Below are 16,112 nucleotides of genomic sequence, written 5' to 3' on the forward strand. Positions count from 1 at the left end.
CATTTTTTAAAGGAAAGAGTGCTGTGGGATGGTCTGTATGTCAAATTGCTCTGATTGGTCAATAAATAAAACATTGATTGGCCAGTGGCTAGGCAGGAAGTATAGGCGGGACTAACAGAGAGGAGAAAAGAACAGGAAGGCAGAAGGAGACAGCGCCAGCCACTGCCATGACCAGCAGCATGTGAAGTCACCGGTAAGCCACGAGCCACATGGCAAGGCATAGATTTATGGAAATGGGTTAATTTAAGATATAAGAACAGTTAGCAAGAAGCCTGCCACAGCCATACAGTTTGTAAGCAATATAAGTCTCTGTGTTTACTTGGTTGGGTCTGAGCGGCTGTGGGACTGGTGGGTGACAGAGATTTGTCCTGACTGTGGGCAAGGCAGGAAAACTCAAGCTACAAAAGAGCTCAGAAGCAAAGCAAAAAAATCTGTCAACACTACCTGTGTCCCATCTACAGACGCTGTCATAGAAAATCAATACCCTAGTTCATTGGTTGAATTCACACCACACCTTTCTGTCCACACATGCAAGGGCTGAAGAGAAATCTATTTTTTAACTTGTGTTTTAAACCCATGTGGAGAACTTAACACAGTAACACTGTGAAGTCCCTTTTAAGGAATCTTTAAAACACGTGGCTTGTCTACCATCGGATGTGTGTACATCGCTGCATTTTCGTACATGCCATTATACTTAGAGCAATCGTGCTAACTCCAGCCTCCCGGAAACATGTGCTGACCCAGCCGCCCACTGCAGTCTCTCTATGGACAGGATCAGGAAGGTCGGGTCTTTCCTGGTATCTCACTGCCATGTTTTGGTGAACAGCTTCTAAGTGATCAGAGTTTTCTAATCTTCTGAAGGCATTCAAGATGCCAATGGGTCTCAGCACTGTCCGCACCCACGTGGGACAGAACAGAAACACCAGAGGGCAGGACAGAAACACCACACTGGCATACAATATCTCGCACACAGGTGATGTTTCAACGCCATTGGGAAAGACTTGGTTCACCAGTGTGACGCCTACGCCAATCTGGCAAACACTCAAAACTCTCTGAGGGGGCTGGAGAGATGGCTCAGGGGTTAAGAGCACTGACTGCTCTTCCAGAGGTCCTGCGTTTAATTCCCAGCACCCACATGACAGCTCACAACCATCTGTAATTCCATTTCCAGGGGACCCAACACCTATGATAAAACACCAATCCACATAAAATAAAAATTAATTAATTAAAAAAACTCAGTATATAAAATACATGCCTCTGACAGGCTTAGAAACAAAAAGCAAAGTGTGACGTAGAAAATCCAGCTCTGCCACAAAAACCCAGAATCTAAAAGCCACAGGGCCTCCACGCACTCACATATATCTCATTGTGATCGAAGCGCTTCTTGAGGTTGTCGATGAACGTCTCCTCACTGAGCGGCTCCAAGAGAACCATATCTCCCACGCCAATCATGTTGTCCAGAAGCGAGGACTTCACCTCCATTTTGGCCATGGTCTCCGGCTGGAAGAGAGGGGAAGGGGTCAATTCAACGAGCAAAACTCTTTCAGGTGGGCTCTCTGTGCTGCTGGAGAAATGGCACCCACCTGCCACAGAAAATGTCACCATCTCCCTCCCCACAATCCCCCTTGCTGAAGTTGCCATGATGCCAACCTGCTGCCAGGTGAACCTCCTTCCCAGTCCATCCTCCCGGGCAAAGTCCACTGACCAAAAGTGCCGACAGGAAGCCCAAGTCCCCGTTACCTTATGTCATCTCTGTCACCGGCCAAAACTGGCACAACCCTAGCAGAATCCCTTTCCCAAACTTCAAGCCACCCGGGCCCCAGCCCTTGCAATGTCAGACTAGGCGGTACACGAACCTGCTTCCTCGAGGAGGGCAGGCCTCGGCTTTCCAAGATCCATTTACAATGCACTGTCCCAAGGGACTGTGTTTTAAATGGTGCGGGTGACACTGCTCACCATACCAAAGAGCTCTATATGCAGTAACGAGCTCCACCCTCACAATAACTCCACTGGGGGCACTGCTAACTCCACGTCGACACAAGCGATCTGGGGAAGGTTGAGTGGGTGAAGGCACGTGTCACCCAGCCTGTGAACCCGGGTTCAATGCCCAGAACTCACACGGTGGGAGGAGAGAACCAGCTCCTGCACTGTCTCCTCCGACTTCTGTGTGCACATACCATGGCATGTATGTACCCACCCCAAACATATCAACTTTAAAATTTTCTATGAGGAAACTGGGCCAGCAAGACACTCAGTGGGTAAAGGAATGTGCCATCATCGGCCTGACGATCTGAGTTCATTTCCCAGGATCTCAGGAGAAAAAAAAGTTATCATGGGATCTCCTCACCATAGCACATGCTCAACAGGTCACCTACACATACACAAAAGTAAATAAATGTTTGTTTGCTTTTTAATGAGAAGAAAAGTTGAAGCTCAGCTTGCTGTGATCACATGCAAGTGTTTTGCATGTGGTGTTGAAGAACCCCATAGCATGCCCAGCACAGTGGCGCACGCGCTGATCCCAGCATTCGGGAGGCACAGCCAGGTGGATCTTTGTGAGTTCGAGGCCAGCCTGGGCTACAGAGCAAGCTCCAGGACAGCCAGGGCTACATAGAGAGGCTCTGTCTCAAAAACAAACAGAAAAAAGAATTCCATTGCTATTTAAGACACCATAGCTACGGGAAGAGGTTTCATTATTTACATAACCCACCAGTAAACGGAGGCTGCCTACCCAACGTAACAGCCCATGGGACTCTCCATAGTCTCGATGTTCATCTTGACTAGCCATCCTAACAGCCAAACCAATGTAACTCACAATGACTAGACCCAAATACCATTTCTCCTTTGGCTCAGCGGGGAACACTGCCCTGAGGAAACAGAGGCGCCCTGTAACAGCAGCAGCATTCTACACCCTGTAGACAGGGTGCCATCCAAGAGGAGAGCTGAGCCAACCAAGCCCCCAACCTCTGTGCTGTCAAGAGGACTGAAGTTCCTCCCAATGCCTTACAAAGGAAGAGGGTGTGGAACATCCGTTATATAAGTACACACATTTGTCACCTTGCCCTTATCAGATAAACTCACTGCTCATTCTACTGAGTGTTTCCAGTCCCAAATCAAGTTTAAATGACATCAAGACACAGAAAAGACGGAAAGAAGGAAGGAAGGAAGGGAGGGAGGGAGGGAGGGAGGGAGGGAGGGAGGGAGGGAGGGAGGGAGGGAGGGAAAGAGGGAGGGAGGGAGGGAGGGAGGGAGGGAGGGAGGGAGGGAGGGAGGAAAGGAGGGAGGGAGGAAGGGAGGAAAGGAGGGAGGAAGGAAGGAAGGAAAGAAGGAAGGAAGGAAGGAAGGAAGGAAGGAAGGAAGGAAGGAAGGAAGGAAGGAAGGAAGGAAGGAAGGAAGGAAGTCCCTGGAAAGCCAAAAACAGGACTAAGAAAGAACCAAGACTTTCTCCAATACATACGAGTTGAGTAAGTATTTAAGACTCAAGAGAAAAGAAACTACTTGTTTTACTGATACATGCTTTAGTTTCGTGGCAACCACTCCTGGAGTCCCGAGCACCACCTAAACCACCAACCACAGAACAAGGACCGGCTCCAGCACTGAGGTAGGTCAGGCTCCAGTTCAGAAGGGACTGGAGCAGGTAGGAGGTGCCTGCCACTTCTAGCGATTGAGCGGAAGCCAGGAGACAGTCCAGGGAAGGACGTGAGCACCCAACTCTGTCAAAATCAATTAACACTTAAATCAGATTGCCAGTTCTCAGACTCCGGCGGTGCCAAAAACACTCTGGGTTTGTAAACGCATTACGTCTAATTTGGCCGTGAGAGAAGAGGGATTAGGGATTAAGGGAGAAGTCGACTTGAGAAGGCTTCAGAAATAACCACCTTGAACCAGCAATTTACAGAACTGGAGTGGCTGAACGGGAACTCTGCCCCGGGTGGATTTCTGGATGGAGTCTATTTATAGAAGCAGCTGGAAAGACAACACCACCAGCTGCTGGCTGCAGGTAACCGTAATTAGGCAGCCCAACCTGTCGCCACCATAACTAAGCCGGCTACACCCCTCTCTACAACCACAAGGTTCAAGGAGTTCAGTCATCCAGTTTTCACATTCTAGCCTAACTTCCTAATATGACGCAGGTACAAATCGATTCAAAAAACTGATAACAATTTGGAAACGCAATTTTTGCAAAAATACAGTATGCCAATAAAACAATCCAAACTGAAAAGTTAATGTAAGATTCATTTAGTCATGAGCACAGTTAGTCATTTTAGCATCTAGGCATTTGAGAACATGACCTCATGATGGCTTCCATCATTAAGAGTAAAAAGAAGATGCGGGGAATACGGTGGGAGTACTTCCACACCTCCTTACCAATGAACTGCTGCTTACCATGCTGACTTGAGTGTATTAGAACCATCACCTCTAGCATAGGTTGAGCTTGCTTTGGGATCTTAATAAAAACATCTGGTATATTTGCTCCAGCAAGAAAAAAATTTAACTTTTTTTTTCTTTGACAGAGCTATGACTAACTATGGAAACAAATTTCAGAAGCATCTGCTAACTCAATGTTTCCCTAAACCATCAAAAGAATTTCCATGGGTTTATAAAGGAAAATGAGAATGCACGTAGGGCACGAGGAATACTTTTTGTGTGATACACAAATATGTGTGAGCGAATCAAACAAAAAGGTGTGTGTGTGTGTATGTGTAGTCCCCATTCCCAAAAAAGCTCCCACAGGAGTCTACATTGCTCTATCCTACCCTCCAGGTATTAGCATGTATCATACGTACATTAAACCAACCAACACAACACTAGCTCATCACCTCCTAGTTGCTGTGACTGATTCAGGGTCAAGTCTAAATCTGACTCTGGCTGGAATGTTAGCACCGCAATTCTGTCCACCTCGGACGGACTGACTTGCAGATGTGACACTTGGGATGGCTCAATGACCCCCTTCTCTCATCAAAAAGGCTAGCCCCGGAAGGAAATGGTGCATGGAGGAGACAAGCCAGGAAAGTTATTGAAAATGAGTAGTGATGGAATCCTAATGACATCACAAGCCTCTGGATCAAACTGCACGTAAGGTCCCCAGCACCTCATTTCTCAAGGTTTCTGTGATATGAGCGCCTTCGTTCTCTTTATTGTTGAAGTACATGGAGTTGAATCTTCAACTATTTGCACCAGAAAGTATCTTACGTTGAATCCAAGAAACTGGTGCCAGGGGTGGACTGTCAGAAGCGGAGGCTTGAACTAGCTGAGCTAGGGCATGCATGCGAGGTAGAGGACAAGGGGACTGTGCATCTTAGGCCAGCAAGATCATATTTAATATCTATTACTAGAGCCGCTGGCCGAGACAGGCCTTGGGGACTCAGACCTCAGACCTGCAGCACTAGAGACTTTTGAATTCAGAAAATTCAGAATGCCAAGCCATATGTGCATGACACTGGCCTGTCTGAAAAGCCAGCAAGGAAAGATCTATTCAGAGGGGTCACTGTGCCTGCAGCAGTCCAGCCAGAGCCAACTGTTGGGTTTCTAGTGCCTGAGAAGGGAATAGGCCCTCCCACTGCAAAGAGGTAGAATCTGGACGGTATCACCACACTCTGTTTCTTCTACAGTCAACCAAGACTGACAGCTCTCCTCAGGGAAGGAACCAAAGCCAGGAGACAGAGACTAAGGTCAGGTTCCTAAGGCTTGGCAGTATTTTCAGTGTGTGTTACTAGTCCATGGAAGCAAGTCAACCTGAAAAAACAGCTACATTTTTAAAGAACAACAGTGCCAAACTTGCTGATAGTGACGTATGATTGCTTGACCCCTTACCGGCAACCAGCCCTGGAGACGTCTAACTCAGAAGAACTGCTTAAGAATGCAAGCCTCACAAAGTCTCCTCCCCAGTGCTCACTCGGAGGAGGCCATGTAAGACAGATGCACAAAAGAGACCTCTGAGAACAGTGGGCGGCCACTTTTTTTAGTCACACAAGGGAGAGCATACATAATTTTGCCTGGAGCATTTTATTTTCCTACATATAGGTATGAAAAGGCATACGTGAAGCCAGGTATTTCCTGCCCTAACAAGGACCCTATCTCAAACAACAAACAAAAATCCACCCAAAACAAAGCGTCTGTGGAACAGCTGAGGCCCACAGTGGACCCTGGTCTTGCAGGCACTGCTGGGTACTCGGTCCTGGTCCCAGGTGATATAGGGAGTTCCCAGCTACAGGCTTTAGTGGGGAGCTACAGTTTCTGGTAGATCCCCATCCCAACACAGCAGGAGATGGGAACACTGCTCGTGCCCCTCAATCTAACTGAGCTGGGGGTGAGGACGGCCAAGGGCCAGGGCTACACTTAGCCACACACAGCCACGTGAGGACCACGTGGCCCCTGCAGCATGGCAGCCCTGCGGCATGGCCCCTGCGGCATGGCCCCTGTGGCATGGCAGCCCTGTGGCATGGCCCCTGGCACATGGCAGCCCTGTGGACCAGCCCTGGCCTGTCCTTGCTTCCTTGTTCATCTCGTGACCTCCCTGCAATTCTGAGTGTGCACCGCCTTCAAACCAAATCCTCGGCTGACGTAAACTGCACACACCTCATACACAGTACCAAACCACTGATAGGTTCTACTGTCTTATGAAACCTAACCTTCCTTCCTAACTTGATGAAAGCCCGTCTACACAACACAATGACTGGGGGAGCCATCTGAGGGGCCACAGGAGGCAGAGGCCCTGACTAGCCCACGCCAGGTGACTCCGTGGCTCTTCACAGCCACGTCCACGTCCACGGAGCAACTGCTCCTCCCGACCTGCTCTCCTCGTGAGCACCTCCAAATGACTCCTGCTTTCTTAGCGAAACTAGTGTGTCTACCGGAAACCTAGAAAGCACAAAACACAGTAAAACATGCTGAAAGCTTCGTCTCAAACTGCCTTCAAAGGCAAAGAGTACGCAGCATAAGCTATCCCAAAGCATCCATGACCACGGTAACCTAACATGGCAACCAAGCCGTCCACCCCATCATGGATTACCTCCCATGACGAGCTCCCTACCACGACACACGCTGTAACTGGGAACACTGGGACATACGAAGACGGCCCTCCCTCCTGTCGGCCGCACACACAGCGACACAAGAACACGTGAAGTCCATGAGCATGCCATCAATGTCAAAGCAATAATGCGGGAAGCTATTTCAAACTGATACTCGATAGTAACGATTAACAAGAAACGGAGGCGAGGCAGAAATAATGCTCATCTTATTGGCCCCCACAATGAACTGAAGTTCTTACAGAGTAGCCCAGACCAGCAACAGTTAACACCTCAAGCGGAAACACTTCTGCACTTGGAAGAGCATGAACGTATCAGAGCTGACATCTCAATGGGTAACAAGAATTTTTTTTTTTCTTTTGGAGCTGAGGACCGAACCCAGGGCCCCTACCACTGAGCTAGATCCCCAACCCCCGAGAATATTATTAAGTCGCTACCTCGAAGTCAAAACCAAGTTATGAGTAGGGAAACACAGATGTTATCTAACTGAAAGAGCAGCTCATTTAAAACTTGTCTACTGGAGCATCCTTAGGAGGGTGCTCCACAGGCAGGAGCTATGGGGGACTTGCTAACAGTGCCAGCTGCTTTCACTGACTCCAGTCCCAGTCATTAGTCTCCACACAAAGTGGTCCTCTTCGCTGACGGCGCCTTTTCTACAAAATCAGCCTTCAGTCAGGAACCATGGCTTGTTCCTTGGTGTTCCCCCAAAGTCTACGGCACTGTCCCTTGCATGTGGCAAGCATCCAATCAAATACGAACAGAAATCAGGAATGCAAGCGATGACTGACAGCTGGGTCACGTGGCCGCGGGCATTCTCACAGCGGCCACCATCACATGTGGAAGCCTGGTCACAGTCAGGAGGCAGGAGAATGAGGGCAGCTTCAAGCCACCCTGAGGATGTCTCCAAAAGAGTCACAATACCAACGACAGAACAGGAAACACAGCACAGAGCTCCAGTGAAGTCACCAACGCTTTTGAGGATGACATGCAAAACACATTTAAGGAAGGAAACTGGGACAATATGACAAAAAAAATCACGAACAAAATAACTCTCAGCAAATCCTCATGGCAAAACCAAAGCAAGAGGCAAACCAAAAACTGCCACGTGGTTCAGAGCCTGGCAGGAGCCATGCGCTGGGAACACCTGGAATTCCTTCCTCGGTCTTTGAAAACGGCACCAAGTACCACTGGGGGATGGAGATTACATGCCCATTTCGTCCAGTTCCGCCAACATGGACAGGACCGAATCCTGCTGAGATGCCAGTGTTGCGTGACCAACGGTTAGGGGCGCCCGTCCCCCACACCACTCCCCCGAGACAGAGCCCAGCAAGAGCAGCAACAGAAGACCCCACTTTTAATTACATTTATTTAGTGTGCGTGTACGAACGCCAGGTCACACGTGCAGAGGTCAGAGGACAACCTGGGGGAGTCTGCTCTCCCCTGTGACCGTGTGGGTCCCAGGAATGGAGCTCAGATCGTCAGAGTTAGTGGCCAAAGCTTCCGCCCACAGCCACCTTACCAACCCAAACGGTCCACTTTTGACATTTCAAATGGCCTCTTAAATGACTAAGAGAAGTGTGTGCCCACTATAGAAAAAAAAAGAGAAAATGCAGACGAACAAAAAGAAAAAAAAATCAATATGCTTGTTTTGGCCTAAATCCTTAATTTAGTAAAATTTTTACAAAAAGCTAAACTCATAAATTTCATTTACATATATTTTACTTCGAAAAGAAAAGATCTCTTGGCAGAGGACCCAGGGCCTTATAACTCCTGCCTTCCTCTTCTTGAGGAGCCTCCACTCTAGGCCAAACCCCACACAATACAAAGCATGGCAAGGCGTCCAACAGCAAGCACCTTCAACCAGGCCCCAGCTAACTGGGCCATGCCATACACTGGCCCGAACAATGCCAGCTCCCACGGACCTGGGACCAGAACACACAAACCACAGTCAAGGGGCTGCAAGTATGGGGGTGGAAATCTGTGGAGCTGCTGAGAACAAGGTTTCCTTTAGGGGAGCCTTGCAAAGGCCACCCTTCTGAAGGGAGACACGAAGTCTGATGAGAGATCACATGGAACAGAGAGAAAAGCTTAAGATGCCAGGGCCAGTTCCAGCTGTGAGCCTCAAGAGGTCCAGCTGGGTTTCTTGACTTAAAATTCAGCCTGATTTAAGCTGGTATGAGAAGTCAGTGATCCAAGGTAGCTCGCTCCAAGCAAGCTAGGGATTGAAAGCTTGTGTTCTCCCATCTGAAGCTCTGTCCTCCAACCCTGCAGCCTTTGAAAAACAACAACGTCAGATAGAGGCCATCAGGAAGAGCATGATGGGATCCAGGTCTTTATAAAAGATATAAATCTGAGGAGACACCAAGAAGGAAGCAAGAGGAACCAGCAGGAACCAATGCTGAGCTTCCCAGCTTCCAGGGCTACAAGAAATACACATGTCACTCAAGCCACTGACTATGGTGTGCCACAGCAGCCCAGGCACTGTGACACACCCACATCCCCCCTCACCGCTGTTAGTGAGCTTCCCTGCTCTGCCCCTGAAGAAGGGAGGCTCTGGCATTCTCAACGCAGAAAGGTCCAACTAGCCGGGCAGTGGTGGCGCACGCCTTTAGCCCCAGCACTCGGGAGGCAGAGGCAAGTGGATCTCTGAGTTTCAGGCCAGCCTGGGCTACACAGAGAAAACATGTCTCCAAAAAATGAGAGAGACAGAGACAGAGAGAGACAGAGAGACAAAGAGGTGGCTAGCACACAGGCTGTGGTGTGGAGAGTCAATCAAAGCGGTACAGCATTATTCAACCCCAAACGCTCATCATCACCTTACCCTCCTGGCCCAGACCCCCTGAGAACCCCCAATGGCACACAAGGACATCTTGAAGTCGTACCTGAAACACACGACACGTGTTCAGGATTTGGCATCTGAAGGGCAAACAGAACGGAAACTGAATTCTCTAGGGCAATTTACTCAGGCAGCGCAGCTCTCAAAGGAGCCAGGTTTGGTGGGCCACACACGGCGGGGTGACGTCTGCTGCACACTGCCTGTGAGACAGGGCTGACACACACCTGTGACGAGGTTCCGACGGTGCTAATCTTCACTCCCGCCAACACACCTGCCAAGCTGATGTGCGGGGCGGTGTCTGTCCGCTGCACTGATGCCGCGGATTACAGTTTGCTGACTTTCCAGTCTTATTTCACTGTTAAAGCCAAGACACAGGGAAGGAGTCCTCTCTCTAAAGCCTTCTGCTAGGACTAAGGGGTGGCCCGTTGGAGGGCTTTCTTTAGACTCCTGGGCTAGGGAAGAAACGGGCAGGGCCTCAGGGCAGTTTCCACAGTGTTCTAACTCTGGATGGACAACACAAAGGACATTGAATTAACACGCAGTGAAGATCAAATAAATATGAACAAGAAATGAAAGTAGATTCAGTGGCTGAGAGCATTGGCTGCTCTTCCAGAGGGCCCAGGTTCAATTTCCCGTACCCATGTGGCAGCTCACAACTGCCTGTAACTCCAGTTCCAGGGGATTCAACACCCTCACACAGACAAATGTGCACATTAGAAGGGAAAAAAAAATTTTAGGGGGGGGGGGGCTGGAGAGATGGCTCAGTGGTTGGGAGCACTGACTGCTCTTTCAGACCCAGGTTCAATCCCCAGCACTCACATGGCAGCTCACAACTGTCTGTAACTCCAAGATTTCACAGAGACACACACAGGCAAAAACAACAATGCACATAAAATAAATAAATAAAATTTAAAAGAAAAAAGAAACGAGAGGAAACAGATAACTACCAATGTAAGCCCATACGCCATGAACGTAACCACCAAGCTGAAAGCCCTGTGTAAGAGTAAGGGTTGTGATGCCGGGCGGTGGTGGCGCACGCCTTTAATCCCAGCACTCGGGAGGCAGAGCCAGGCGGATCTCTGTGAGTTCGAGGCCAGCCTGGACTACCAAGTGAGTTCCAGGACAGGCGCAAAGCTACACAGAGAAACCCTGTCTCAAAAAACCAAAAAAAAAAAAAAAAAAGAGTAAGGGTTGTGACATTATGGTTATCTAAGGGTTAACTCCCCTCCTGCCACTGTTTCTGCAAAGCCAGAAGTGGGAGGAGAATCACCACAGACCGATGTCAAGGCTGCTTTCCACCTGAGCTTTACCAACCACAGCTGCCTCGGAGCTGATGTCCACTCGACAACGACCCCAGACAGGCCGTGTGGGGCTGGGAAACAGTGCTGGAGACCTTGCGATTCGTAAGGAGATGGGGGCTTGGGAGGCTGTTTCCAGCTGTGGAGAGTGATTGTGATAAACATATCATCTAGACTAATTAGGAGGATGCTTGAGGTTAAAAATAAAAAAGTAGCTGCTGTAACAACAGTGAAGACTTTTTAGATGACTGGCCACACATCTCCTGATTGAAGAGGAAAGCTCAGCCTAGAGCAAGAAGTCAGGCCTCACGTCCCAGGCAAAACCTTCCAACAGAGAAACCCTAGATCCCAGGGCCCTGCTTTAGGCACACACCTTTTGATCTAAGTCCTAAAGTGCCAAGCTCTTCACAGCAACCAGGAGGTAAGAAGTCTCTCTGTGACTTACACAAGTCTTGCAGAAATAGTTTACCTGCCGTGGGACCTGTTGATATTACAACAGGATGTCATTTACAAAGTTCAAGGTCGGGAACAGTAAAATTAAGTTACCAAAAAGAAATTGTGTGTGTGTGTGGGGGGGGGGGATCTAGTAACGTTTAAATGAGTTTACTATTCTGTGTTGGGTCACATTCATAGCTATCCAGGGCCACAGGCTGTGGGTTAGGCACACCTGGGACAATAAAGGGCCCCAGATCCCTACCAGTACATCCATCCCAGGCTTTGCAACTCACAGACTCAGGCTGGAACCCAAGAGAATTCATTCCAATTGCTGATCCCCAAACTCAGAACGGGAGCAAGGTGCACACAAATTAGCAGAGATGAAACTCACTAGATGTGGCTTCCTCCCCTCCCCAATATGCTTTTCCTCTTTTGACCCTGAGAGCTCCCACGCTCTCCCACCCTGTCTATTGGCAAGAATGTCCAGGTAACTACTTAAGAGTCTCCTCATGCAAAAGGCCTCCCGTGAGTTCTACCTTTAGTCTTGGTTAGTCTCGGTGGCCAAAGAACAAGATTCTGGAACTTCTGGAAGTGTCTGAGAGGGAGTTTCTAGATTGGTTTCATCAGATGGAAAGCCACACCCTACGTGTGAGTGGCACCCTTCAAGAGTTGGGGTTCAAGACACAGTGAGCTGAGCACCAGCCTCCATCGCTCTCTGCTTCCTGACTGTGGGTGCGGGACGCCCTGCGACCTCATCATCCGGGTCATGACTTCTCCATGACAGAACGTGAGCCAAGGTAAGCCCTCCCTTCCTTCAGCTGCCCTGGCCAGTTATTCTGTGACAGCAGGAGAGTAATGAACACACTCACCCAGGAGGAAGTGCAGCCAGCGTCCCGTCATTCCCCAGAGGTAGGTCTGCTGAGTCATGTCAATAACATCACCAAGGGACATCTCTCTAAGGCTCACCCAACAGCAACATCCACCCCCTCCACTCCCACCCCTCACCGCCCCCCATCTTTGCTTCCCCACACCCCACAGAAGCATTCTTCACCTTCCACGAGCCCAGAAGGTCCGGAAAGCTGGTTTTAAGAGGGAACCTGTAATCATGCCACACAACTCACACGAAGCACTGCAAGAATCAATGAGCTAACGTCTGAAGGGCTACGATCCCCGGGGGACAAGGTAGCCAAACACCGTCAACCACTGTTCCACCCAGAAACACAAACTCAGCTGTAGGAGGGAACGTGCTAATTATAACCCATAGACTTCTCAATCCGTTCCCTCAAGGAGGATAAAAAGATTCCAAGAAGTCAGATGTTTAGATTGGCGAACCTGAGACCCTGGAACCCCGGTACGAATGTAAAACTGCTCAAATGTAACTGGCAAGCTGTCAGCTCTCGTCGGCCCTAGTAGACCCGCACGTGCCAGGAGCACCAAGTAATTATTAAACGGCACAACCGCCGGAGAAGCCAACTTCCCTTCCAAATGAATCAATCCACTTACTAAACAGAAGGTCCCAAGCTCATTTTGTTCCACAGGCTAAAAATCCCAAAGTCCTCCTCTCCCTCTGCTCACACCACCTGCCTGGTCAAGCCTGGAGCACTCCTGCCAGAAGAGCGCCCTGTTCCTTTACAGCTCCATCAGATCATTCAAACCCAGAGGACCCAAGTTGCAGGTCCAACTCAGTGGGACAGCGATACCTCAGGCACAACGCAGCCTCCAAGCCTCAGTTTCCCCACAAAAGTACATGACATATTGTCTCTCCCCAAGTTCGCTCCTATAGTCTCCCGGTTTCCATCAATGCTGACGTGATCAGTCCTGGAAAGGGTGATTTCCTTCATTTGGGGAATTCTAAAGAATGTTTAAAAAAACACAAAAAGTCAGCAAATGCCAGGCCACAAAAATCTCAATGACATTTTCTCAGAAGCAAAGGAAAGCAGCTGTCTATTTTGGACTCATCATGGAAAAAGAAAATGTATTAAAGTCTAGCTATATACAGCATAGAAAGACATGCACAGAATAAACAGGATGGTCCAAACGCAGCTCTCCAGGCACAGGGGCCACAGCAGGATTCTGTGTTTACAGCTATCCACAGGACAGCTGGACAAAGGACATCCCCTATCTTTAGAACTCATCCAGTTATGGAAGCCCTTAGTTATGAGATCAAATTACAAATTAATAAATCTACATATTAACAAAAGAAGGAAAGTCCATTCCTTATGAGTGCAGCTTCTGAAAAACAGCTTAAGAAAAGTCCTTAGGAAAGAAATTCAGAAACTCCCCAGCAGTTAGCTACTAAAATAAGTCTAATAAACTATGTAAACAAAGGGAGAGATGTTTACACATTTACATTAGGATTTCAAGAATGTTTATTAGTTGAAAGGCGATCAAACAAAAATAGCTAAGATGTCCCCCAAAGACCCCATAATATAAATTCAGAAGGCAAAGCTACTTTGTAATTTGAAAAGAATTTTTTTAAAGTAGCTAACTTGCTGCAATGCGTCCCTTCATGTAAAGTTGATAAGATCAACAACCACATTAGAACCGGGAAGTATTTCCTGTGGCAATTTCCAGGTATTTTTTTCTTTGTAATGTTAGAAGTGTCACTCGATTTAAGAATCGAAGCTATCACACTGCTGTATTATCAAGAACCGAGAGAACAAACCAACTTTACAGCACGCCGGAATAATTTTTAAATGACGCCAAGCATGGACCCTAAAACCTAACTATACAAATGTGCACTTACAGATGTTAACTAAATTTGAATGGCAATTCTGCTAAACTTCCGAATGATCCCCAGGTAACAGCAGTTACTTCTCATGAGTGTTGGGTACTCACACAGTGTCACGTGTATACTTTCTTCCTTGAACACAGCATACCTATTACATTCATTATACAAAACCCCACTGTTAATCAGCTTGCCTGTCCAAAGAGCCACACAACCTATGTTCCCAAAGGACATCTGGTAAGAAACGAAATGCCTAAGAACAAACTGCACCCTAAAATCCAGATGGGAAAAAGTTCACTTCCAAGCACCTGATCAAAAAGCATTTTCAAAATACATGAGATTGTGAACCATGAAATTAAAAGGCTAAAACCTTAAAATGTACAGTTTTATCCTTGACACGTTCCTCAATAGGTAGACAGAAAAACTAGAGTCATTTTTAAATGACCTAAGTATCAGGTCCCGCGTTTAGAAATTAAACTGCTTACCAGCTTTCCTCCTCCATTGTTTTCCAGATTTAACCAGCTCTTTATCGCTCAGTTCATATGAAAGGGAGAGAGAAACATTCGCTGTGACAGGGGAACACACTAAGTACAACAAATATTTTGCACACAGATAAGAAGGGGAAAGTAGGTCAATACCGGGCTGGCAGAGGCGGCCAGAGCATCCACCCAGGGCCGGCCTTCATGATGAGCTGCGGTGGACTGTCTGCTGTCTTATCACCCGCCGCTCTAACCGGGCACCTAGCCTGCTCAGAGCACAACAGGACAAGAGACCCATGTACCGCTGCTTCCTAGGCTTTTGCAATCAAGTTGGGTCAACGATTAACAGCAAAGTAATCAATCACCACACAACCTCTTCACCTCAAGATGTAGAATATGGAGATGGGATTTACATTTGCAATTAGCAGGAGAGTGGTTTGTTGTGGAATATTAGTTTAAGATGTGTTGCATTAGTTTATGCTGTGGAATATTTAATAATGCAAAGGTGTGTTGCATTCTTTTACACTGCATTTGTTTAACTCTGTGAAGCTGTGTTACTGTGCCTGCCTAAAACATCTGACTGGTCTAAGAAAGAGCTGAACGGCCAATAGCCAGGCAGGAGAGAGAAATAGGCGGGGCTGCCAGGGAGAGAGAATAAACAGAAGGAGAACTCTGGGAACAGAAGATTAGGGAGCAAGAGGAGGAAAGGAGGACTCCAGTGCCAGCCACCCAGCTGCTACACAACCAGCCACAGAATAAGAAGTTAAAAAAAAAAAAAAAAAAAGGTATATAGAATAAAGAACAATAAAAGCCCAGAGGCAAAAGGTAGATGGGATAATTTAAATTGGGAAAAATAGCTAGAAACAAGCCAAGCTAAGGCCAGGCATTTATAAGAAAGAATAAGTCTCTGTGTATTTATTTGGGAGCTGGGTGGCAGGCCCCACAAAGAGCAAAAGAGAAAAACACAAAACAAGAAGGAAAAAAAAAAAAAAACCCACTACAGCGGTTGGCATGGCACAATCAGATCAGTCACAGAAAAATGGTAAAAGTTGACCTTGATGACCTGGATGACAAAGGGCGACATGGATGCGACCCCAGAGAAAGGATCTTCAAAGCCCTTAAGTGTAAAACACACTTCACAAACACTCACTATGTAAAATGGCAGAAGAGGACAGCCAGTCACAGCCCTGCTGGGCAAGGGAGCTGAGAATAAAGGGGCTCCTCTAGCTGTCAGGGCGCAGGTGAGAGCCGAGGGGACCGTGACAGCCTCATCTCCAGTGTCCACACTGCAGTGTTACTGATGACAAT

The 16,112-nt window shown here is 47.9% G+C and overlaps 1 protein-coding gene across 10 annotated transcripts in view; it reads right to left on the minus strand.

Annotated features, from left to right (window-relative positions):
* The window catches only part of Myo1b (myosin IB), a 179,955-nt gene that overhangs the window by 144,441 nt on the left and 19,402 nt on the right, over positions 1-16,112 (minus strand). For 5 of the 10 annotated variants that reach the window (XM_076550420.1, XM_076550422.1, XM_076550418.1 and 2 more), the window contains exon 2: positions 1,357-1,500. In XM_076550420.1, coding sequence (XP_076406535.1) covers positions 1,357-1,491 — 135 coding nt within the window. In that variant the 5' untranslated portion in view covers positions 1,492-1,500. Of the gene's footprint in view, positions 1-1,356; positions 1,501-14,810; positions 15,060-16,112 lie in introns of those variants that run through there. The other 5 variants (XM_042260399.2, XM_042260398.2, XM_042260397.2 and 2 more) reach the window with 3 other exon arrangements.

Source organism: Peromyscus maniculatus, chromosome 13, assembly GCF_049852395.1.
Source record: "Peromyscus maniculatus bairdii isolate BWxNUB_F1_BW_parent chromosome 13, HU_Pman_BW_mat_3.1, whole genome shotgun sequence".
In the NCBI taxonomy this organism is placed as follows: domain Eukaryota; kingdom Metazoa; phylum Chordata; class Mammalia; order Rodentia; family Cricetidae; genus Peromyscus; species Peromyscus maniculatus.